We start from the raw sequence: 25391 nt of genomic DNA, 5'->3' as shown, positions 1-25391 counted from the left end.
ATAAACACCATCGTATACATATATTTTGTTATATTCCAGACTCTGAGATTGCTTGTTCAGATATTTCTTAATTGACATTTTGGGTATTTGTGTATATTGTTTTGTATTGTTAGGTACGCTGCACTGTTAGAGCTAAAAACATAAGCATTTCGCTGCACCTGCGATAACATCTGCAAAATACACTACATGACCAATGGTATGTGGACACCTGCTCATTGAACATCTCATTATAAAAATCACGAGTATTAATATTGGTGCTTCTACACCTGCATTACTAGTTGTTTGGGGTTTTAGGCTGGGTTTCTGTACAGCACTTCGAGATATTAGCTGATGTACGAAGGGCTATATAAAATAAACTTGATTGATATTGAGTTGGTCCCCCTTTGCTGCTTTAACAGCGTTCACTTTTCTGGGAAGACTTTCCACTTGGGAAATTGCTGCGGGGACTTGTGTGCGGCTGCTCGGCTATGGAAACCCATGAAGCTCCTGACTTAACCGTTTTTGTGATGACGTTGCTTCTAGAGGCAGTTTGAAACTCGGTAGTGAGTGTTACAACCGAGGACAGACGATTTGCTACACGTTTCAGCACTCGACGGCCCAGTTCTGTGAGCTTGTGTGGCCTACTACTTCTCGGCTGAGCCGTTGCTTCTCCTAGACGTTGTCGCTCCAAGATGTTCCCACAGCACTTTTGGGAAGCTCTTGCAGGGCCTAAAACTGACCTGTGGAGCGGTGCCAAGTTGAAAGTCACTGAGCTCTTCAGAAATGCCATTCTACTGCCAATGTTTGTCTATGGAAATTGCATGGCTGGTGTGCTCGATTTTATGCATGTGTCAGCAACGGGTGTGGCAGAAATAGCCGAATACACTATGTTGAAGGGGTGTCCACATACGCGACCAATACAATTTGTATTTGATTGATTTGAAGCTTGCTGTAGCAAAGCACCAGCACGCTTCCATTCAAAGCCTGATCACGTGAAAAAGTAGTGATGGGGCGGGATTAAATAATGTACTGCTACACATCCGCCAATCACAGCCTTTGTTTTGCGGCTTCCCATTCGACGATAAACATTCTGACCTGTCGCTGTAGCATTCGGTGAGGCAAGGGGTGAAGGCAAGCAATGTAAGAGTCAGGCTGAAGGTGTGTCGGGGTATAAGTATATCACAACGAATTGGATTCATTCACTAGACAAATACATCCACCATGGCAAAATAGTATCCCTGTTAACACGGAAGAGACGCAAAGTCACTGTCGTAACCGCGAAGTTTTCAGTCAGGGGAAGGCAACGGTTAGCCTGGGAAGCTAGGTACTGTAGCTAACGCGTTACATATACTCGCTTTTGCTAGCAACTGACCTCCACCACAACACGGCGCATTGGTCTAGTGATCAATAAGTTACCCATTCATTGTCGTCAGCCCCCCTTGTCTCCGAACCCAAAGTGGTGCCCTGCGTCCGGGTCCTGGGAATATGAGACAGAATGAGTCAGAGAGATACCCTAGTTCATCTGTTTGCTGGAGGGTGAGTATCATGGCTAATCGCTAGCTAGTAATACAGTCCAGTGTAACGTTAGTTACCATCATGGAATGGAAGACGAAACTAGCTAGCAAGCTATATAACATGCAAAGATGTCTAGTTGGCTAGCACGTTAGATGCTGCTAGTCTAGACGTATCCATGATGATGTGCCTGCAGCAGCTGTTTTGCTAGCTAACATTAGCTAGCTGAATTCAATGACATAGCTGACGCTGTCTGGTTTTGGTAGGGAAATCTATTTTCCGGTACTATGTAGAAGTTTTTCACCCACATAACATTGCCAGCTCTCCAATTGTATACGAGTTTTGTTATTACCATTGTCCGACTATTAGCCACAACACACGCGGATGCACTCGTTTTAGCACGTGCGCTCGGATGCCATTGTTTTGACCTTATTTCACATATTCTGACGTTAGCTAATGTTAACGTTGCCTGTCATCCTTTACTATCAATCTATTGAGATAATCGTGCAACTAAAGAAAGAAGGAAGTCTAACATTGTGGTAAGCCGTAAACTATCCGGTTTCTCTCAAAGAGTTATAAGTGGTTTCTCTCATAGGCATCTGATCAAGATGCGGCGTCAGAACCAAAACAAATGCTCTCCAAGGTCATACCATGGTCAGCTATAAATTACCTGAACTGCCACAGCCGATGGGGAAACTCTTCTCCGATTAAACCATTCTAGCTACGCAGCCCGAAGTTGTAATGGTAAATACACAGTAAGGATGCTCACAATGTGTTGGTGTGACATTGTAGCGAGCTAGCCCAAGATGTACTCGTAAAGAGCCTAATGTTACCGTTACTCCTTAAGGTCCAAGGTATGCTAATTTCAGAGGTAGACTGGCTTTGGCAGCCAAATATTCCACCAAAACGTGAATCGATTCGAAATTACCACAAGGTTCTAGAAACATAAAGCCCTCTTCTTTCATATAATATCAAAATAATTTAATAAATGCAAAAAAACACTTACTGTACTCTGTTTTAACCAGCCTTCTTTCATTACACTCATGTGTCTGGAGCATGCCTGATAGCTAATTAGCACAGTAAACATGGCTGTAACATTTGAGATATGGCAGTGAGGCAACACTAACAAGTTTCAAGTTTATTTTATATAGCCCTTCGTACATCAGCTAATATCTCGAAGTGCTGTACAGAAACCCAGCCTAAAACCCCAAACAGCAAGCAATGCAGGTGTAGAAGCACGGTGGCTAGGAAAAACTCCCTAGAAAGGCCAAAACCTAGGAAGAAACCTAGAGAGGAACCAGACTAACCCTATATATAGGTGTGTATCAATTTAACCTTTTGTTTTTAGAAGGGGAAAAAATCTTGCTGATATGAAAGATAAGGTCCTTATGCTTCCAAAACTGTACTTCAATGATGCTTGTTAATGTTCAGACAGAGTCAGGGCTTTTAACAAAACTTTCCCATACAGAAGACTCCTTTGTCCAATGACTCTTATGTGTATTGTAATGGAACTGAGATTCAAGACAAGGGCTAGATGAGGACTTGATTTGTTATATAGACTCTTACTATGCACATTCATATGGACAATTGCGTGACCAACAGATGGGGTGTTTTAAAGATTATGTTGAAGATTTCAGGACTCACGTTTCAGCTGGTTCGCTGTAGTTTGTGTAGGCGCATGCTGAGCTTGAGGCTTCAGGGCAAGAAGCATTCCTGTATGTGTTGCTCACAGACTCTTGGTAAAAGACAGAGATGGATGAATAGAGAGCAAGAGAGCTCCTGAATGCTTGTAAACGAAGGCACATGGACAATTTCAGCTCAGACAACCAGTTGTGTAATGTCTCAGGGAGGGTTGGAAGACCCCTACAGTATGTGGTATGAGAGTAACTTGACATCAATACATTAGTGTACCTCCATATTCCTTCCAGAATTGTTATCGTTAGTTCATGATGGGCAGTAGCCTAATCAACAGGGCTGGAGTTCCCGACATCACATACAATTATGTTTTTATAAAAGAAAACGTATTTCAGCACCCAAAGAATATCCTGCATTCACACAGTACAATGTCATTTACACAGTACTATTTTTGGGGTGCTGCATTTGTCCTGTGTAAATGCGGGTTGTTCTTTGGGTGCTGAAATCTGTAGTTTTTGAATAAAAACATAATTTTATGTGATGTTGGAAATCCAGGCAGCCCACAGTAGTCGCTGCTCAACTCCATCGTAAATTGTAGAGTTGAGTTTAATCGGATAGTCCTTTCCCTGTAACTGTGTCATGCGGGTTTCCAGAACATTTGGCTGCATCTCAAGTCTTTTATTGTCTCCTATCTTTTTATTGAACTCATAATAAAAAAACACAAGGGTTTTTGGCATTACACATGGTAGACATATTGAGTAATAGGCCTAGACATGTTCTCCTTTCCTTCAAAATAACATCAGTAGCTTGACATAGGACTATTGGTCCCAGGTAAGGAAGAAATAGTTTAGCCCTGCACCCTCCCTTTGTTTACCTTTTCTAATGTTCTCCACAGTGCTCATGCTCTGTCGCAGTCCACATGTGCCAGGCGTGTATGTCGGCTTCCCTCAGTTCCACCTCTGTTTACTGTGGCCATCTCCCTCTGTGTCTGCCTCAATAGAATTATGGATTAATGATCAACCATCATACCAACAGCGTTAGGCCTGTATCTGTAATCTACTCGGGTTTGGCTGAAAAGATTCCCTCACTGTCTTGTCATTCACACTCTTATCTGTGTCTTTTCATAGTTTACGATACAACACGGGGCAATTGCTCGGGGCTAGGTTATAAACACATACTTTCTACTCGCCACATTTCCCCCAAAGGACTCGTAGAACTTAGTCTACTTCTTTCAAATCATCCCGCTCCCATTGCGTTCAAAACCGTGTTGTATTCATGAGTTCCTATAAAGAAGCTCAGACTCAGTCAATGGTAGCCTGGTCATTTGTGTGCTTTTGGAAAGTGTTAGGTCAAATTAGGTGTGTGAAAGGTACTGGCACAAAGTATTTGTTATTGCATTTATTCATTCCAGCCGAGAACAGTTGTCCTCAGACGGAGGGCATTACTGTGCTGACTCGCCAAGCCTCCCCTAGTCTCCACAAGGTTCCACAAGCCTCCCTCCTAGTCTCCACACGGATCCACAAGCCTCCCCCCTAGTCTCCACACGGATCCACAAGCCTCCCCCCTAGTCTCCACACGGATCCACAAGCCTCCCCCCTAGTCTCCACACGGATCCACAAGCCTCCCCTGGTCTCCACACGGATCCACAAGCCTCCCCTGGTCTCCACACGGATCCACAAGCCTCCCCTGGTCTCCACACAGATCCACAAGCCTCCCCTGGTCTCCACACGGATCCACAAGCCTCCCCTGGTCTCCACACGGATCCACAAGCCTCCCCTGGTCTCCACACGGATCCACACGGATCCACAAGCCTCCCCTGGTCTCCACACGGATCCACAAGCCTCCCCTAGTCTCCACACGGATCCACAAGCCTCCCCTAGTCTCCACACGGATCCACAAGCCTCCCCTAGTCTCCACACGGATCCACAAGCCTCCCCTGGTCTCCACACGGATCCACAAGCCTCCCCTGGTCTCCACACGGATCCACAAGCCTCCCCTGGTCTCCACACGGATCCACAAGCCTCCCCTGGTCTCCACACGGATCCACAAGCCTCCCCTGGTCTCCACACGGATCCACAAGCCTCCCCTGGTCTCCACACGGATCCACAAGCCTCCCCTGGTCTCCACACGGATCCACAAGCCTCCCCTGGTCTCCACACGGATCCACAAGCCTCCCCTGGTCTCCACACGGATCCACAAGCCTCCCCTGGTCTCCACACGGATCCACAAGCCCCAGATCCTCTGGATTCCTTCCACCGTGTATTTCTGTAATGGAATCAGCACCTTCCAGACAGACAGTTTGTCTGCTGCTTTTCTCAAGCAGCTGAGCAATATTTGCTGCCACCTCAAAAAAGCACACAATTCTACGTCTGTCCTTGTAGCTGTTCCATCAGTTTGTGTGGGTTGTTTGCTCTGACACGCTCGCTCTCTCTACCCTTTCCCATCCATCCCTCTGTTCTCTCTTTGCTCTCCTCTAGGTGTGGGGGAACGGTAGGAGCCATCCTGACCTGTCCCCTGGAGGTGGTGAAGACCAGACTACAGTCATCTCACATCACACTCTACGTGTCTGGGGTGCAGCTCAGTACCGTCAATGGGCCCAGCGTAGCACGCATGTCCCCTCCAGGACCCCTGCACTGCCTCAAGTGGGTATTATGTTCTGCCTGCACAACTTGATTTACTAGCATTGTCATACTAACATACAGTCTATCAGCTCACAAGATCAAACAGGCGTAGGCTTTTATTTCAATGTCTAGGGATGTTTATTGTTAACCATCAAACACTACAAATACTATACTTTATGCTTGTGTTATTGGTTTAGATTGTTTTGGATTTATTACTGTCATTGCCCCCTAGCTTTGCACATTAAACTTCACAGTAAACAGTTCTAAGTAGTCTAACGTGTAGAAGTCTCAAGAAACCAGAGTAAAAATTAGCTGGTCTATTTTGGGTGTTTACGCGCCCTCCGCTTTACCCCCTATCCCCTCGTGGGGTTTGGCTGCTGGATCCCTCCCTCCACACAAAACCCAGTGTTGTTGTTTGCTCTGGCCCATGTCTCCTTGGCAGGCAGAGCCATGTGGACTAAAATCCAACTCCTAGAGCGCCCCTCTCTCTCCTACCTTCAGGAAAAGGCCTGTCTGGGGATCTGTAGCCTACCCCAGCAGCAGGATATATCCCATCACTCCTATCATACATCATGTTTTTCTCTCTACAAGTTGTTGTTGCAAGTCTTTCGGCAGACCCTATTCCTACTTCATTGTTATGAACTCCACTGAAGTTTCAGTCAAAAGAATGCACATGGACAATTTCAGCTCAGACAACCAGTTGTGTAATGTCTCAGGGAGGGTTGGAAGACCCCTACAGTATGTGGTATGAGAGTAACTTGACATCAATACATTAGTGTACCTCCATATTCCTTCCAGAATTGTTATCGTTAGTTCATGATGGGCAGTAGCCTAATCAACAGGGCTGGAGTTCCCGACATCACATACAATTATGTTTTTATAAAAGAAAACGTATTTCAGCACCCAAAGAATATCCTGCATTCACACAGTACAATGTCATTTACACAGTACTATTTTTGGGGTGCTGCATTTGTCCTGTGTAAATGCGGGTTGTTCTTTGGGTGCTGAAATCTGTAGTTTTTGAATATTTGTGAGTGGTGGGTAAGGGAATTCTGTTTTTGTCTTCAGGTTGATTCTTGAGAAAGAAGGAGCCCGCTCTCTGTTCAGGGGCCTGGGTCCTAATCTAGTGGGTGTGGCCCCCTCCAGGTAAGCGCCTAACATTACCAAAAAATAGTAGATTAAGGAAATTGTAGTACTGTATGATAATTTCAGATTTCAGGATAAACAATATCACCAACCACATTTCCATCTAACTATTTCATGCAGATTAATTACCTGACGTATGAAAAAAGTCACAACTGGGCTGATGGAAACATTAAATACCGGTACAAGTTTATATATGAAGACAGACAATTTGTTCATTCGACATGATGGGATCTTTTTGTCGGTAAAATGGATTATGCGAGAAATGGTGGTGGAAACGCCACTATGCGCAAATATTGATATAATAACCATCATTTTGAAGTAAACTTGGAGTCGTGATGACATGGTTGTGGTCCTCGCACTACGACTCGGGAAGCATGCAGTTTATTAGGCTACAGATGAAATAAGATGTTCTTCACAGGGTGGTGAAAGTGGACGGTGATGAGCTTGATGCTCCTTCCCAATAAATATTGAGGGTCTTATTCTGGTGACATGATTATCGATGCTTGGCTGCTGTTTGACAAATACAAAGAATACAAAGCTCTTATCCATAATAATCTCATAATGTAGGTAGCCTACCCGCACTGTATCTGCGAGCTGTTGGCTAGATCGCATGTGCCAAGACTAGTGGACACATTTGCTATATAGCGCAACAGTTTTTGTGACAAAACCATCAGTAAAGTTGCAAATGCGATGGAAACCCATTTAACTTGTATTTTTCATTCGGTACATGGGAATTTAAGGGTAAAAGTAATTTTTATGTGCACTGTCATCACGCACAGCTTTTTATCTGCAAAAGTCCGTTTGATGAAAACATCTCTGGTGGGAAAGTTTATTTTTTTATACAGAGTTTAGAATATTCACATGTAAATCTGTCGCAAATTGAATGGAAACGGAGCTGAGCCAAATCATATCTCATTCCAATTGCCCCAAAAGTGATTAAAGTTACTGTCCAGTGAAAATCTCACTTTTAAAAGTTCATATATTCTGTTAACTCATACCCAAATATTGTTGTTTACTTGTCCTATACTCGTATTTGTGGCCAAACATAAATTGGGGGAAAAAAACACTTCAAAAACCCCATCTCAAACAGACGTTTCAAAAATGCTATTTCCTTATATAACATGTCATGTTGGCTCATTGGCTGAGTTGGCCAATCAGCACTCTACTCGCATGGATATTTTTAATGACCGGTATACGCCCACACCATTCTGTTGTTGGGGTACGCCCACACCATACCAACGCAGAAGTAGCTTTTTGACATAATTTAAGACATCCTTTTAATGTTGAAAGGCGATATCCCAAGTATAAATACACTAAAGTACACACACAGTTTTTATTGTCATTTAAACATTTTTTTGCAAAATGGTGCTATGGTGCAAAATGGCGTAATGTCTACATTTCAAAGAGTAGGAAATTCAAGGAACATGATTTAACTTCTATTTTAATTAAGCAATAAGGATAAGCGGCAGTGCTGTATCATGAATACAGTCACAGGTAAATGGCGTTATGGGCCCGACGCGATGATATAGCATTGCCTTACTGCTTTCCTAAAACTGTTACCAGCATATTAAAATAACAATGAATTGTGTATTTTTATTAAAACGTTATTTTGATAAGTCAATTCATACAATTTAATTCTTCCTCCAGAAGATACAGTCCGGACAAAAATCTTGTTAGTTATTTTGGTCATGTTGCTACAGATGAGACCCAATAGTACATTCCTTTTGCATAGTTGCTATGCAAAACAAAATAGTTGCTATGCAGGCTGGATAATGTACTTGTCACTTGCTAGCTAGCCAACTTCAGCTAACTCAGTCACATTGAACCTGGAATGACAATACACTAGCTGCATTTTTGTTTGTTTGAGCTTCTTTTCTATTGGCGTTTACTTGTGATAATGACGTTGATGTGTGATTTTGACTGGCTCAGGAAAAAGTTGTCTCCTTTCATCTGGGCACTGTTTAATCTATGTGTGCTACTACAGAGATCAAAATCCAACAGTTAAACATTGTTTCCAAGGTCAGACAGGCAAGGCTTATATTAACCCCCGCCATACCAAACTATATGCTAGGCTGGAAGCAAGGGGAAATGATGTGCGAGTTGAAGTAAATGCATGAATTCAGACAGCAACAAGAATTCTTATGGAGGTGCAGGGCAAATTCTCAGATGGAATTGTTAGCGGGCATAGGTGTTTCTGTGATAGCCAATACAGCACGGTTTGCAACGCTGCTCGTCCAATCAGCATCCAGGATCCAAACAACCAGTTTTATAATTCATTATAGGTCATATTTCACAGAAATCTAGAAACACTGGACAGTTATTTTAAGGATAAAAATGATTCCATCATATTCTGTTCCTAGTCATAGTTCAAAGTCTGAGTCTCAAGCTAATGTTGTGATGCAGCAGAGGTAAAAACAGAGCAGCATTCTTTTCATGTCTACAGTAATGTCTACAGTGCATTTGGAAAGTATTCAGACCCGTTGACATTTTCCACATTTTGTTACATTACAGCCTTATTCTAAAATTGATTAGATTGTTTCTAAAAACAAATATATATATATATGTATTCAGACCCTTTACTCAGTACTTTGCTGAAGCACCTTTGGCAGTGATTACAGCCTCAAGTCTTGTTTCGTATGACTCTACAAGCTTGGCACACCTGTATTTGGCGAGTTTCTCCCATTCTTCTCTGCAGATCCTCTCAAGAGCTGTCAGGTTGGATGGGGAGCGTCGCTGCACAGCTACAGTGCCTTGCAAAAGTATTCATCCCCCTTGGCGTTTTTCCTATTTTGTTGCATTACAACCTGTAATTTAAATGTATTTTTATTTGTATTTCATGTAATGGACATACACAAAATAGTCCAAATTGGTGAAATTAAATGGAAAAAAATTACTTGTTTCAAAAAATAAACGGAAAAGTGGTGCGTCCATATGTATTCACCCCCTTTGCTATGAAGCCCCTAAATATGATCTGGTGCAAACAACTACCTTCAGACGTCTCATAATTAGTTTAAATAAAGTCCACCTTTGTGCAAACTAAGTGTCACATGGTCTGTGACATGATCTCAGTATACATACACCTGTTCTGAAAGGCCCCAGAGTCTGAAACACCACTCAGCAAGGGGCACCATGAAGACGAAGGAGCGCTCTAAACAGGTCATGGACAAAGTTGTGGAGAAGTACAGATCAGGGTTGGGTTATAAAAAAATATCCGAAACTTTGAACATCCCACGGAGCACCATTTAATCTTTTATTAAAAAATGGAAAGAATATGGCACCAAAACAAACCTGCGAAGAAAGGGCCGCCCACCAAAACTCACAGACCAGGCAAGGAGGGCATTAATCAGAGGCAACAAAGAGACCAAAGATAACCCTGAAGGAGCTACAAAGCTCCACAGCAGAGATGGGAGTTATTGTCCAAAGGACCACTTTAAGCCATACACTCCACAGAGCTGGGCTTTATGGAAGAGTGGCCAGAAAAAAGCCATTGCTTAAAGAAAAAAATGAGCAAACACGTTTGGTTTCACCAAAAGGCATGTGGGAGACTATGGAAGAAGGTATGTCCTCTGGTCAGATGAGACTAAAATTGAGCTTTTTGGCCATCAAGGAAAATGTCTGGCGCAAACACAACACATCTCATCACATCGAGAACATCATGCACCCACAGTGAAACATGGTGGTGGCAGCATCATGCTGTGGGGATGTTTTTCATTGGCAGGGACTGGGAAACTGGTCAGAATTGAAGGAATGATGGATGGCACTAAATACAGGGAAATTCACAAGGGAAACCTGTTTCAGTCTTCCAGAGATTTGAGACTGGGATGGAGGTTCACCTTCCAGCAGGACAATGACCCTAAGCATACTGCTAAAGAAACCTTTGAGTGGTTTAAGGGGAAACATTTAAATGTCTTGGAATGGCCTAGTCAAAACCCAGACCTCAATCCAATTGAGAATCTGTGGTATGACTTAAAGATTGCTGTAAACCAGCGGAACCCATCCAACTTGAAGGCGCTGGAGCAGTTTTGCCTTGAAGAATGGGCAAAAATCGCAGTGGCTAGATGTGCCAAGCGTATAGAGACATACCCCAAGAGACTTACAGCTGTAATTGCTGCAAAAGGTGGCTCTACAAAGTATTGACTTTGGGGGGGGGGGGGGTGAATAGTTATGCATGCTCAAGTTTTAAGTTGTTTTGTCTTATTTCTTGTTTGTTTCACAATAACAAATATTTTGCATCTTCAGTGGTAGGCATGTTGTTTAAACCCCCCAAAAATCTATTTCATTTCTAGTTTGTAAGGCAACAAAATAGGAAAAATGCCAAGGGGGTGAATACTTTCGCAAGCCACTGTATTTTCTCTTCAGAGATGTTTGATTGGGTTCAAGTCCGGGCTCTGGCTGGGTCACTCAAGGACATTCAGAGACTTGTCCCGAAGCCACTCCTGCGTTGTCTTGGCTGTGTGCTTAGGGTTGTTGTCCTGTTAGAAGGTGAACCTTTGCCCCAGTCTGAGGTCCTGATCACTCTGGAGCAGGTTTTCATCCAGGATCTCTCTGTACTTTGCTCTGTTCATCTTTCCCTCGATCCTGACTAGTCTCCCAGCCCATGCCGCTGAAAAACATTCCCACAGCATGATGCTGCCACCCCCATGCTTCACCGTTGGGATGGTGCCAGGTTTCCTCCAGACGTGACGCTTGGCATTCAGTCCAAAGAGTTCAATCTTGGTTTCATCATACTAGAGAATCTTGTTTCTCATGCTCTGAGAGGCTTTAGCTGCCTTTTGGCAAACTCCAAGCGGACTGTCATGTGCCTTTTACCGAGGAGTGGCTTCTGTCTGGCCACTCTACTATAATGGCCTGATTTGGTGGAGTGCTGCAGTGATGGTTGTCCACCTGGAAGGTTCTCCCATCTCCACAGAGGAACTCTGGAGTTCTGTCAGAGTGACCATTGGGTTCTTGGTCACCTCCCTTACCAAGGCCCTTCTCCCCCGATTTCCCAGTTCTATTTAAGAATGTTTGACGCCACTGTGTTCTTGGAAACCTTCAATGCTATTTTTTTTGGTACCCATACCCAGATCTGTGCCTCGACACAATCCTGTCTCAGCACTCTATGGACAATTCCTTCGACCTCTTGGCTTGGTTTTTGCTCTGACATGCACTGTCAACTGTGGGACCTTTTATATAGACAGGTGTGCCTTTCCAAATCATGTCCAATCAATTGAATTTACCACAGGTGGACTCCAAGTTGTAGAAACATCAAGGATGATCAATGGAAACAGGATGCACCTGAGCTCAATTTGTAGTCTCATAGCAAAGGGCCTGATTACTATGTAAGGTATTTTTTCTAAATGTCAAATTTCTAACCCTGTTTTCGCTTTGTCATTATGGGGTATTTTGTGTAGATTGAGAACAAAAATGTATTTAATACATTTTAGGATAAGGCTGTAACGTAACAAAATGTGGAAAAAGAGAAGGGTTCTGAATACTTTCCTACTGTATACACACACACACACACACATGTTGAAACCCTCATATTAAAGGTAGACTCAGTAAAATGACGTTGCCACAAGCAGCACCGGAGATATTGAGATGAGCAAGATACAATACTTCGCTGTCACACACAGTATCTGTGCACGGGTACGCTTCACGCTGTTCATAGCATGGTAGCCAGGGCACCAAAACAGCAGAGAAGTTGACCCTCATGCTTCAACACTCTTAGCTGTTGCTTAAATTGACCCACTATCCTGTTTACTTTCTGCATCTACATCATATCGCTGAGTCTACCTTTAAACACCAATGGTATTCACAAAGTTTATATGTAGAATAATATTTGACAACTTTTTCAATCCATTTTGTTTATTTTAAAATCGAATTTATATTTGTTCATCTATTTTACGTGTTAAGGCCACACAGAGGACCAGAGACTATTAGACACCTGTGATAATCTAAGTTACCCAAAAGAGCAGCTAGATATCTTGATATATTACTTAACTACCAGAATTTTGGTATCTATCAAGGATGTTGACTGGTAAATGTCAAAAGTTTCCTGTAGTATACCCTCCCTTTACAACCCTAATCTAGCCTAGACTATGTGGAAGGAGCTACTATTAACATTATCTGACATTGACCCACTGGCGGTCAACTGCACTGTCTTTGAGTTGTCAGTTGTGGGAATGTCTAAGGGGTCACGTTGTTTATAGAGTCAAAGAGTTCTGGGAAGTTACTGTCACTATAGTGTTTGGGGTCATCAAGTTGACAGGGATCCATTTTACATCTTACAATGATGCTTTTACAGAGAGGAGTTGTGAATCAATCACTATCACAGTGATTATCTTACTCCTGGTTAATTTTTTAGACTGGACAAATGGCACTAATGCTCAGCACCAGGCTGTCCATCCCACAGGTTTAATGCTGTTACATAACACTGTCAGTCGCTGTGGAGGATAAATTAGGGTTTCTGGATGAGCGAGATAAGCCGATGACAGCTGCAATGATCAGGGCTCTGAGTAGCACTGTACTCTAGCCAGCCAGTTAGCTAACCATCTGTAGGACTGGAAGCGAAAAGATTATATGCTAAATTGCTACAAATGCTAATTAGCCCCTGGCCCGCTGATGATGATGAGTCTAAGTGGTAGCTAATGGTAGACTCTAGCTAATGCTACGTCTATCAAGAGCTTGTGCTAAGCGTGTTCAGAGTGCTTTGTTGACACTGTCAGGGTAGATGCTGATGCAGATCTCTCCCAGGGTCAAACCACCTGGACCTCTGACACAACACAAAATATATAGCCTAGGCTAAACACACACACACACACACCACACACTGTGACTGATAAGCTTTTAGTGGTCAGTTCTGAAGTGTTTTTAGATTATTTTTTTTGCTCAGGGCAAGTTTGACATAACATGTACGATGGATGAAGGTATAAACTACCTGTAGTTTGCCTGACTGACTGTCTCTGCGGTCAACAATGCTACATCTTTGCCTACCCAAACACGGTGAGACAATGACAAATTGACTGAAGAAGCAGAAACAGCCTGGCACTGGCTAGGCACAAACTTTGTCACTTTGAAAATGTGCTTCTAGACCTACAGGTAGCTAATTGTTGAAAAAAGACGAAGAGATTAGGCCTAGTACTTGTGTGTGTACTGAATGTATTTATTTTATGGTTGCAAAATTCCAGTAACTTCCCCAAAATTCCTAGGTTTTTCATGAATCCTGGTTGGAAGTTTCCTAGTACCAGGAGGGAATAAGCAGGAAATCCGGAATCCTCCAACGAGGACTTCTGGTTAGAGGATGATTTTAAAAATGTTAAAAGTATACCAGAATTGTGCAACCCTACTCCTTTTAGCACTGTGTGTTTCGTCCAATAATGCCTATTTAAACTGAAACACTCAGCCCAGTCGTTATTGCTGTTGGCTTTATTCTTAATTAGTATGGGTGTAATGGTTCACCAAATCCATGGTTCGTTACGTATTGCAGTTTTGCTGTCAGTTTTGTTACAGGGGGAAAGTGAAATGCCAACAGGAACTATATTTATAGATGCACTATGCAGAAATTGCTCAGCCATTTCCTGGTTGATAAAATTCTAATAGTTTGCCTAATTTCAGTTTGTGACAAAACAAGCAAGTATATTGTAGAGAATCATTGTACCATCTAAACTGCTGTGAAATATATTTCCTATAACCAAAAATATAGTATTTTTCAGCTCTTGGAAGCTAGTGTACAAAACCGAAAGTAAAAGATGAAAAAACAAAACTTAAAAACGGGAAGCCTAGAAAATAGCGCCCATAGAATAGCTCTACCGCTTCTTAGACTGCGTTTCAAACTCATAAAAGACACACCCTTGTCCACTTATCCTCGCCTTATGCCCTTAGGGGAATCCCCGTCACCATCTTGTACGTCGGTCCAAACGATTAGCCAAACAAGGGAAGTTCGCATCGTAAGTCCCTAAGCTCTTGTTTTTGATGAAGTTTGCGAGTGTACAATTATGTTCACTTTGGGGCCTGAAACGCCCCATAATTCAATTCGCGATGATTGTACATCCGCTAAGAAAAGTCAGCCGAAACTTAAAACCTCAACATCAATATGGGTAAGTTAACATACAAGTGTAAGTACAAACTAATGTAAAAAGGTTAGAAATTGTGATACTAATGCACATGACGGCACAAACGCATCTCGTAAAAGTAATAATGTTTTTGTTTGGTTAGCTTTTGGAAATTGTAGAAATAAATCATTTTCCTTCAGAAGTTCCAGCTAGGCAGGCTAATGTTAGTTAGCTAATTAATTTGCTAGCTATCATACAGTATGCGTATATTTCTAATATAAGTAGGCATGCAATCATAATTAACTGTAGCACATATAAAGCACCCACAAGCTACCGGTGGCTGAAAACACAATCATCGCAGGATGAACGAGTGATGAATTTCTGGGCAAGGACGGTCCATTTTTAAAAATCATTCCTTCCTCCCTCATCCCTTGCCCTACAAGTGTATACTCGTCAGACGTCATCAGAAGTGTCCACTTAATTTGAGGGCTGAGGGGATAAGGGTGTGTCTTTTTAAAGTGTTTGGAATGCAGCCATGCTTTCAATGACAATTCACATTTCCATTTTTGTTGTGTTGCCCAAAAAGTTAATACAAAGTGTTGGTATTCCTGACTCCATATATGATCACGAGTCGTAAAATGCCTGATGACAGCACATTCAGGAATAACAACACTATTTTCTTAAATGAAAACACGATTACTCATGAACAACCCTGAAATAAATTGCAATATGTGTGAAATCAATATGTAAACATAGCTGACATTGTATAGGGCTATGTTTTGTTTTCTTACAGAGAGAGAAATATGGGCACTTATGTGACTCAAAGGGGGCGTGTCTGTAGCACGTACTTTTCATTTCTCCCTCTGGGGTAATTGACATTTTTATTTAGCCTTTTTTTTAAACTAGGCAAGTCAGTTAAGAACAAATTCTTATTTACAATGACGGCCTAGGAACAGTGGGTTAACTGCCTTGTTCAGGGGTAGAATGATAGATTTTTACGTTGTCAGCTCGGGAATTTGATCTAGCAACCTTTCGGTTACTGGCCCAACGCTCTAACCACTAGGCTACCTGCTAATGTGATAATGTGATGGGCTGTCACTGTTAAGTAGCTCTTTGTAGCCCTGGAGGTCCATCCATCAGTAGTAAGTGCAACACGGGTGCATTGGCCAATTCGTTGACAACTTTGGCTCTAGCTTCTTAGGGCTGCAATCCCGTTAACGGGATCGATATGACAACAGCCAGTGAAAGTGCAGGGCGCCAAATTCAAACAACAGAAATCTCAAAATTAAAATTCCTCAAGCATACAAGTATTTCACACCATTTTAAAGATACACTTCTTGTTAATCCCACCACAGTGTTCGATTTCAAAAAGGCTTTACAGCAAAAGCACCACAAACAATTATGTTAGGTCACCGCCAAATCACAGAAAAACACAGCCATTTTTCCAGCCAAAGATAGGAGTCACAAAAAGCAGAAATAGAGATAGAATTAATCACTAACCTTTGATGATCTTCATCAGATGACACTCATAGGACTTCATGTTACACAATACAAATATGTTTTGTTCGATAAAGTTCATATTTATATCCAAAAACCTCAGTTTACATTGGCGCCATGTTCAGAAATGCCTCCAAAATATCTGGAGAAATTGCAGAGAGCCACATCAAATAACAGAAATACTTATCATAAACTTTGAAAGACACATGTTTTACATAGAATTAAAGATAAACTTCTTGTTCTTAATGCAACCGCTGTGTCAGATTTCAAAAAAGCTTTAGGGCAAAAGCACAATATTCAATAATCTGAGAACAGCGTTCAGCCATAAAAGCAAGCCATACAGTTACCCGCTAAATTGTGGAGTCAACAAAAGTCATAAATAGCATTATAAATCTACACTTACCTTTGCTGATCTTCGTCGGAATGCACTCCCAGGACTCCCACTTCCACAAGAAATGTTCGTTTTGTTCGGTAATGTCCATCATTTATGTCCAAATAGCTATTTTTTTTTAGCACGTTTGGTAAACAAATCCAAAGTCACGAAGCGCGTTCACTAAAAGCAGATAATGTCAAAAAGTTCCGTAACAGTCAGTAGAAACATGTCAAACGATGTATTGAATCAATCTTTAGGATGTTTTTAACTTCATATGGCTGCAGTCCCGGTAACGGGATCGATATGACAACAGCCAGTGAAAGTGCAGGGCGCCAAATTCAAACAGAAATCTCATAATTAAAATTCCTCAAACATACATGTGTTTTATACCATTTTAAAGGTAATCTTGTTGTTAATCCCACCAAAGTGTCCGATTTCAAATAGGCTTTTCAGCAAAAGCTGAAGGTCACCACCAACTCAAACAGAAATTCAGCCATTTTTCCAGCCAAAGAGAGGAGCCACAAATAGGGATAAAATTAATCACTAACCTTTGATGATCTTCATCAGATGACACTCATAGGACTTCATGTTACACAATACATGCATGTTTTGTTTGATAAAGTTCATATTTATATAAAAAAATCTGAGTTTACATCAAGTGATTTTACATAGCCACATCGTTTCAACAGAAATACTCATCATAAATGTAGATGATAATACAAGTTATACACATGGAATTATAGATATACCTCACCTTACGGAAAAAGCAAACCATGCAATAATCTGAGACGGCGCTCAGAACAATAGCCAAATTAGCCGCCATGTTGGAGTCAACAGAAACCAGAAAATACATGATAAATGTTTCCTTACCTTTGATGAACTTCATCAGAATGCAGTCCTAGGAATCCCAGGTCCACAATGAATGCTTGATTTGTTCGATAATGTCCGTTATTTATGTCCAATTAGCTACTTTGGTTAGCGCGTTTGGTAAACAATTCCAAAGTCACAAAGCGCGCCCACTATAACGTGACGAAATGTCCAAAAGTTCCGTAACAGTCAGTAGAAACATGTCAAACGATGTACTGAATCAATCTTTAGAATGTTGTTAACATACATCTTGAATAACGTTCCAACCGGAGAATTACATTGACTTCAGTTGAGCGATGGAACGGAGCTGCCTCTCACATGAACGCGCGTGTTCAATGCGTGGTCACCTCATGGCAGTGGTGAATCATTCCTGTCTCCTTCGGCCCCCCTTCACATTAGAGTCATCAGACAAAGTTCTATTGACATCTAGTGGAAGCTGTAGGAAGTGAAAACTCATCCATATCTCGCTGTAATTTCAATGGGAGCTTGTTTGAAAATCTAGCAGCCTCAGAAAAAATCCAAACAGGAAGTGGAACTTCTCAGGTTTTTGCCTGCCATATGAGTTCTGTTATACTCACAGACATAATTCAAACAGTTTTAGAAAATTCAGAGTGTTTTCTATCCAATACTACTAATAATATGCATATATTAGCAACTATGACTGAGGAGCAGGCTGTTTACTCTGGGCACCTTTCATCCAAGCTACTCAATACTGCCCCTGCAGCAATAAGAAGTTAACATAAATCTTCAATAATGTTCCAACCGGAGAATTCCTTTGTCTTCAGAAGTGCGATGGAACAGAGCTCGCTCTCACATGAACACGCATGGTCAGCGCATGTTCAGGTCATGATAGACCTTACTCAATCCCCTCTCCTTCGGCCCCACTTCACAGTAGAAGCATCAGACAAGGTTCTAAAGACTGTTGACATCTAGTGGAAGCCATAGGAAGTGCAAAATTACCCAGTGTATTCGATAGGCGATGAGTTGAAAACCTACAAACCCCAGATTTCCCACTTCCTGGTTGGATTTTTTTTCTTCAGGTTTTTGCCTGCCATATGAGTTCTGTTATACTCACAGACATAATTCAAACTGTTTTAGAAACTTCAGAGTGTTTTCTATCCAATACTAATAATAATATGCATATATTAGCAACTGGGACTGAGGAGCAGGCAGTTTACTCTGGGCACCTTTTCATCCAAGCTACTTGATACTGCCCCTGCAGCCATAAAAAGCTAGCTTGCTTTATATATAGAGCGGGTACTACCCTTCGAAAGGGCAAAGTTCGTAATGTGGCTCGAGCACTTTCACGAGGTGCTGAAACCTACTATTCTTCTCAACCACCGAGAATGGGCGCATATCCGCGGCTATAAACATACAGTGCCTTTGGAAAGTATTCAGACCCCTTGACTTTTTCCACATTTTGTTACATTAGACTTATTCTAAAATTGATTAAATAATCCTCAGCAATCAACGCACAATACCCAATATTTTTTTTTTTTTTTTTTGCATTTGTATAAAATAAGAAAAACCGGTACCTTTATTTACATAAGGATTCAGGCCCTTTGCTATGAGACACGAAATTGAGCTCGAGTGCATCCTGTTTCCATTGAGCATCCTTGAGATGTTTCTACAACTTGGAGTCCACCTGTGGTAAATTCAATTGGACATGATTTGGAAAGGCACACACCTGTCTATATAAGGTCCCACAGTCGATGGTGATTGTCATCAAAAATCAAGCCATGAGGTTGAAGGAATTGTCCGTAGAGCTCCGAGACAGGATTGTGTCGAGACACAGATCTGTGGAAGGGTACCAAAAAATGTCTGCAGCATTGAAGGTCCCCAAGAACCCAGTGGCCTCCATCATTCTTAAATGGAAGACGTTTGGAACCACCAAGACTCTTCCTAGAGCTGGCCTCCCAGCCAAACTGGGCAGTTGGGGGAGAAGGGCCTTGGTCAGGGAGGTGACAAAGATCCCGATGGTCACTCTGACAGAGCTCCAGAGTTCCTCTGTGGAGATGGGAGAACCTTCCAAAAGGACAAGCAGCACTCCACCAATCAGGCCTTTATGGTAGAGTGGCCAGACGGAAGCCACTCTTCAGTAAAAGGCACATGACAGCTCGCTTGGAGTTAGCCAAGAGGCACCTAAAGACTCAAAAACAAGACTCTCTGGTCTGATGAAACCAAGATTGAACTGTCTGGCCTGAATACCAAGCGTCACGTCTGGAGGACCATCCCTATGGTGAAGCGTGGTGGCAGCATCATGCTTTGGGGATGTTTTTCAGTGGCAAGGACTGGGAGACTAGTCAGGATTGGGGCAAAGTACAGAGATCCTTAATGAAAACCTGCTCAGGACCTCAGACTGGGGTCCTGGTTCACCTTCCAACAGGACAACGATCCTAAGCACACAGCCAAGACAACGCAGGAGTGGCTTTGGGACAAGTCTCTGAATGTCCTGGACTTGAACTCGATCGAGCATCTCTGGAGAGACCTGAAAATAGCTGTGCAGCGACACTCCCCATCCAACCTGACAGAGCTTGAGAGGATCTGCAGAGAAGAATGGGAGAAACTCAAAAATACAGGTGTGCCAAGCTTCTAGCGTCATACCCAAGAAGACTCGAGTCTGTAGTGTCTAGCCAAGTTTTTTCAACAAAGTACTGAGTAAAAGGTCTGAATACGTATGTAAATGTCATATTTCTGTATTTTTAATAGATTTGCAAAAATGTCTATAAACATGTTTTTGCTTTGTCATTATGGGGTATGATTGCTCCGGTGGTAGGAATACTGGGCTGACGTCGGCGTAAATGTGTCAACATGTTTGAGGTGTTAGCAGCTGCATAGGTTATTCTCATTGAGCAGTAGCGACTTACTGTTAACAGTATATCCACAACTCTGTCAATTGCCATTGTAATCTACTGGGAAACCAACATTTTCCCAAACTGGAGATTTAAACAATGATGGAGAATCCTCCTGGTTTATCCACTCACCACCTCAGACAGTTTGAAATGCGGACATTAAGATTCAAATTTTGATTCCAATGTGTGCATAGGCTCTCGTTGTTTTAATAGCCTGATGTTTAAAAAAAAAAATAAAAAAAAATAAAGATTTACTTGAGGCATACAACGCAGCATAGGCAATGCCTATAGGCCTAGTGTGTTTTCAATGTTTATAAAAAAAATGTGTGTGTTCATTCGGGTTCAAGTGTTGACCGAACCAAGGTCCCCATACCGAACGGTTCGGTAGGAATACATGTACCGTTACACCCCTATTAATCAGCCCAGTCGTTGTGGCTTTATTCATAATTAACCCAGTCAGATTAGTAGCTAGCTGGACAATACAGTTTAGTGTGTTAAGTAATGTTGTGTCATTAACTAGCTACACTGCTGCTGGAAGAAGACTAGTGGCTTACATGCATAAGAGGCTGTTGTTCTTTACATAACTTGGGTTACGAGAGAGACTAATTAGTTTTGCAGTAAAGATGTTGCCCAACCATAACATTCAATACTTTATTTTCTTAATTGTGGCCTTCTACTGTTTGTCATAAGTTCCTTGGCAGGACAAGGGATTCCCCACCAGGGATGGTGAAGGTATTGATTCCTGTGCTGTAACGTATCATTTTCTCTGTTTAATCCATGGACCTTGTCTCCTCCTCCAGAGCCATCTATTTTGCTGCGTACTCCAGTGCCAAAGAGAGACTGAATGGAGTGTTTCAGCCAGACTCCACACAGGTCCACATGGTATCTGCTGGCTTGGCAGGTAACCACACCCACCTTCTAACACTATACGTGTAGTCTTATTTCAGTTTTATTTCTAGATTTTTCATTGGTAGTTATACTTTTCAGTCATACATTTTTCTGTGAGTATTCAGTCAGCTCTAGGTAGTAAATTTGGATGATAGCCTAACCTGGAGTGTCAGACATGCCAGAGGACTGGACCTGACCGGGTCAGTGGTGGTAAGTTCAGTCTAACGCAGACTGACTAGTTCTGTAGAGGTCCCCTACCTCACCTTCCTATTCTAGGTTTCTATATTCTAGATTAGGAAATAGTCTCTCTAGAAGATTCGTTCTGTCCAGTGACACAGTGATCCTAAGAGGAATGCAATATGTCATGCAGCCTAGACTCCTGGCTTCTACCCTTTAGAATTGAGGTCAGTCAGGCAAGCTGGGCTTTTAAAGAGCACTGCATGTTTCTGTAATGGAGAACCAGAGCCAACGTGAGACTGTGTTTTTGACAGGTTTCTGTTAACACCCTATCCCTCTGAGCAGCATGGCTTGGTCCTTCCACCAGTCTAGCCAAGGTCGGCTTTGCTTTATTTAGTAAGCACATGTACGCCTCAAATACCCCCTCTAGTGGCTATGCCATGAGGTGCTGCTACCTGTAGAACTAGTTTTGCCACATAACCGGCTTCTCTCTGTGATACAGGAGAGGGGAATAGTCTGGCCCCGGTATGAGGCTGATGTGTTGACAGTCAGGTGATAAAAGACGCCTGTTTGCCATTGGTAGAGAGATATGTGACACATAGAGCTCATTGGTACATGGTAGTGATGTGATACAGAGAGCTGTGTAGCCAAGTGGCTTCTGCAGAGCTAGGAATAACTCTGAGATCAGTGTCAATATGACTGCTGGGCAAAAGCATCCTAACACTGATTATTATGGGAGTGTAACCTTTACACACACTAACATGCACACGTTACATCACACATGCGGTCACGACACAGATATCCTTGGCCTTGTCATACTGTGGTATGTTAATGAGCTCCTTTCTCTCTTGGAAGTGGGGTTGACAGTTAATTTAACCCGCCACTATTTATGATCGTTTTGAACAGTGTTTTGTTCTGCAGCTTGGTAGACAAACACTCCAAGTGTTAGTGGTGTTTAGTCTATTAAGTAAAGTGTGTCTAAATGTGAGCTCTTGTCCTTCCTCTCAGGGTTCACAGCCATCACAGCTACCAACCCTATCTGGCTCATCAAGACTCGCATGCAGCTGGACTCCAGGTAAACACACGTCTGAGTAGGTAGTGGCTAGAGGGGGATTTAGGATGTCGTGTCGGTTGTACCATTGGTAAATCCCGCCCGTCTTTTCATAGGAACCGCGGGGAGAAGCCCATGAATGCGTTTGAGTGTTTGCGGCGGGTGTACCAGACAGAAGGCCTGCGAGGGTTCTACCGGGGAATGTCAGCGTCCTACGCTGGAATCTCGGAGACTGTGATCCACTTTGTCATCTATGAGAGCATCAAGCGGCGCATCCTGGAGGCCAAGGCAGCGCAGCACATGGACGAGGAGGAGGAGGCGTCCAAGGACGCCTCGGACTTTGTGGGGATGATGCTCGCCGCCGCCACCTCCAAGACCTGTGCTACGTCCATCGCTTACCCCCATGGTGAGAGCAGTGTGTTCTGGGAGCAGGAGGGTGGGAGTGGTCTGAGTGGAGGAGAGGGGGTTTCTAGTCAGTCGTGTGTTTGTTGTCCTTATACTAGTTAGCACCTGTAGTTAATATTGGTTGTCCTTTTTATTTTATTTAACCTTTATTTAACTAGGCAAGTCAGTTAAGAACAAATTCTTATTTACAATGATGGCCTACCCCGGCCAAACCCGTACGACGTTGGGCCAATTGTGCGCTGCCCTATGGGATTCCCAATCCCGGTCGGATGTGATGCAGCCTGGATTCAAACCAGGTACTGCAGTGACGCCTCTTAGACCGCTGCACCACTCGGGAGCCCACACGTGCACCTTAGACCATGTTACTGTGAGAGGAAATTATATTTAAGTCCAGTATGGAATCCAATATTGGGAAAGTATTTATTTTGAGTCACCAGGGAATGAGCGTGCTCCTCTCCCCTCTTTACAGAAGTGATCCGGACCCGGCTACGGGAGGAAGGCACCAAGTACCGTTCCTTCTTCCAGACTCTGACCACGGTGCCCAAGGAAGAGGGCTACCGGGCGCTGTACCGCGGCCTCACCACCCACCTGGTGCGCCAGATCCCTAACACCGCCATCATGATGTGCACCTACGAGCTAGTGGTCTACATGCTGAATGGTTAACCTCTGACCCTTGACCTACGACCCAAGATGAAACCCCAGAGAGAGATGGGCCGACGTGGACGGATGGCATAAAGAGACCCCAGAGAAATTAAACAGGAGAGGGACCAGGGACTGTCATCTCTCCCACCTCCAGTCCCTCCAACCTGTCTTTCTAAAACTAAAGCAAATTGTCCCAAAAGCACCCTGTTTTTGGGATGGGGAGTTGGGTTGTTTTCAGGGTGCACGACACAGAAAGAGGGGTTGGAAGACAGGAAATCAATGTTTGTTTTGGGGATATGGTTTAACGTTGTTTAAAAAGAAGCTGTCTCATTGAAAATTAGTCCTTAGGAGCCCTTTCTCTTGTTTTCTTGCCCTCTCTTATTGTGTCTCTCCTAAAATAAGCTTTACAAGCGCATAGCTTACTGGAGCAGGTACATTGGGGAGAGCACTCAAGCTAGTTTAGAGTCTAACAATGCTAATCATTTCTCTGGTTTGTGTGTCACGGGGGCAATTGGTAGTAGAGGCTTGTTGAGTGCAGGGAGGTCTTGAGGTGAGGATAGTGTGGAGCGAGGTGGATAGGGGATGTGCCTTGCATGACGACTTCAACTGACCTGTACAGATGCATAATAATGATATGTGGGGAAGCAAAGGTCAGACCAGCCCTGGTTTCTGGATCTCAGTAGACCACAGTTGGACCGCAGGCATTTAGAACCACACACAGTGCTGGTTGGGTCCACTTGGTACTCAGGATGAAGCCTGGTCCCCTCCACCCCAGTTGGTCAACATACACACACACACAGGAGCTAGTCCACTCTGACAGGCTAGCCCTGACTGACATCCTGACTAACACTGTAGACAGTACTGACTCCTACTGGAAGACATATGCAGAAGTCTTTACTGTACGGCCTGGTCAGTGTGGACAGCACTTTGGGCTCTTTCTCTGTTTGCATTCTGTAAAGTGAGTTGGGTGACCGTAAGAACCTCTGACCCACTCCCTCAGCACCTAGACTGACCAGAATCATCCGCCCTTTTTAACTACTTGAATGCTAACCAACTCAAGGAATAACAAACTAAAGACGATGGGAGCATTGTCTCGCGTCAGAAGCCATCGTGCTATCTGAAGTGAGACTGCTATGGTAGTGAAACAACCACCAACCTTGTGAATATACTAAGAACGAAAAAATATTTACATAAAATCAATAACTTAACAAGACAATTTTGTATACTGAACAAAAATATAAACGCTACAATTTCACTGAGTTTACAGTTCGTATAAGGAAATCAGGCAATGGAAATAAATAAATTAGGCCCTAAATCTATGGATTCCACATGCCTGGGCAGAGGGCGCATCCAATCAGAATGAGTTATTCCCCACAGAAATACCCCAGTTTCATCAGCTGTCCGGGTGGCTGGTCTCAGATGATCCCGCAGGTGAAGAAGACGGATATGGAGGTCCTGGGTTGGCGTAGTTACACGTGCGTGGTCTGCGATTGTGAGGCCGGTTGGACGTACTGCCAAATTCTCTAAAACGATGGCTTATGTTAGAGAAATGAACATTCAATTGTCTGAACACCTCTAGTGGACATTCTTGCAGTCAGTATGCCAATTGCACACTCCCTTAACTTGAGACATCTGTGGGATTGTGTTGTGGTATTATCTTGGCAAATTAGAAATGCTCACTAACAGGGACGTCAACAAATTTGTGCACAACAT

At 43.0% G+C, this 25391-nt stretch overlaps 1 protein-coding gene across 1 annotated transcript; it reads left to right on the top strand.

The window, feature by feature from the left end:
* The first annotated feature begins 1079 nt into the window (after nucleotides 1-1079).
* LOC120028619 (solute carrier family 25 member 36-A-like) lies at nucleotides 1080-25130 on the top strand. The gene is made up of 7 exons (XM_038973835.1): nucleotides 1080-1515; nucleotides 5604-5768; nucleotides 6816-6893; nucleotides 21316-21416; nucleotides 22589-22655; nucleotides 22748-23037; nucleotides 23506-25130. The coding sequence occupies exons 1-7, from the start codon at nucleotides 1475-1477 to the stop codon at nucleotides 23697-23699; spliced, it is 936 nt and encodes a 311-aa protein (XP_038829763.1). The 5' UTR covers nucleotides 1080-1474; the 3' UTR covers nucleotides 23700-25130.
* Nucleotides 25131-25391: the final 261 nt, after the last annotated feature.

The sequence above is a fragment of the Salvelinus namaycush genome, chromosome 34 (genome assembly GCF_016432855.1).
Source record: "Salvelinus namaycush isolate Seneca chromosome 34, SaNama_1.0, whole genome shotgun sequence".
Classification (NCBI taxonomy): Eukaryota; Metazoa; Chordata; class Actinopteri; order Salmoniformes; family Salmonidae; genus Salvelinus; species Salvelinus namaycush.
Note: the sequence above shows the minus strand (reverse complement) of the source record. Positions and strands in the feature narration are given on the sequence as shown.

Bases quoted from the DNA above. Each gene is read 5' to 3' on its own strand.
- LOC120028619 (XM_038973835.1), top strand. From the start codon at position 1,475: ATGAGTCAGAGAGATACCCTAGTTCATCTGTTTGCTGGAGG. The intron at 21,417-22,588 runs GTAACCACACCC...CCTTCCTCTCAG, and splicing joins GGTATCTGCTGGCTTGGCAG to GGTTCACAGCCATCACAGCT. The intron at 23,038-23,505 runs GTGAGAGCAGTG...CCCTCTTTACAG, and splicing joins GTCCATCGCTTACCCCCATG to AAGTGATCCGGACCCGGCTA.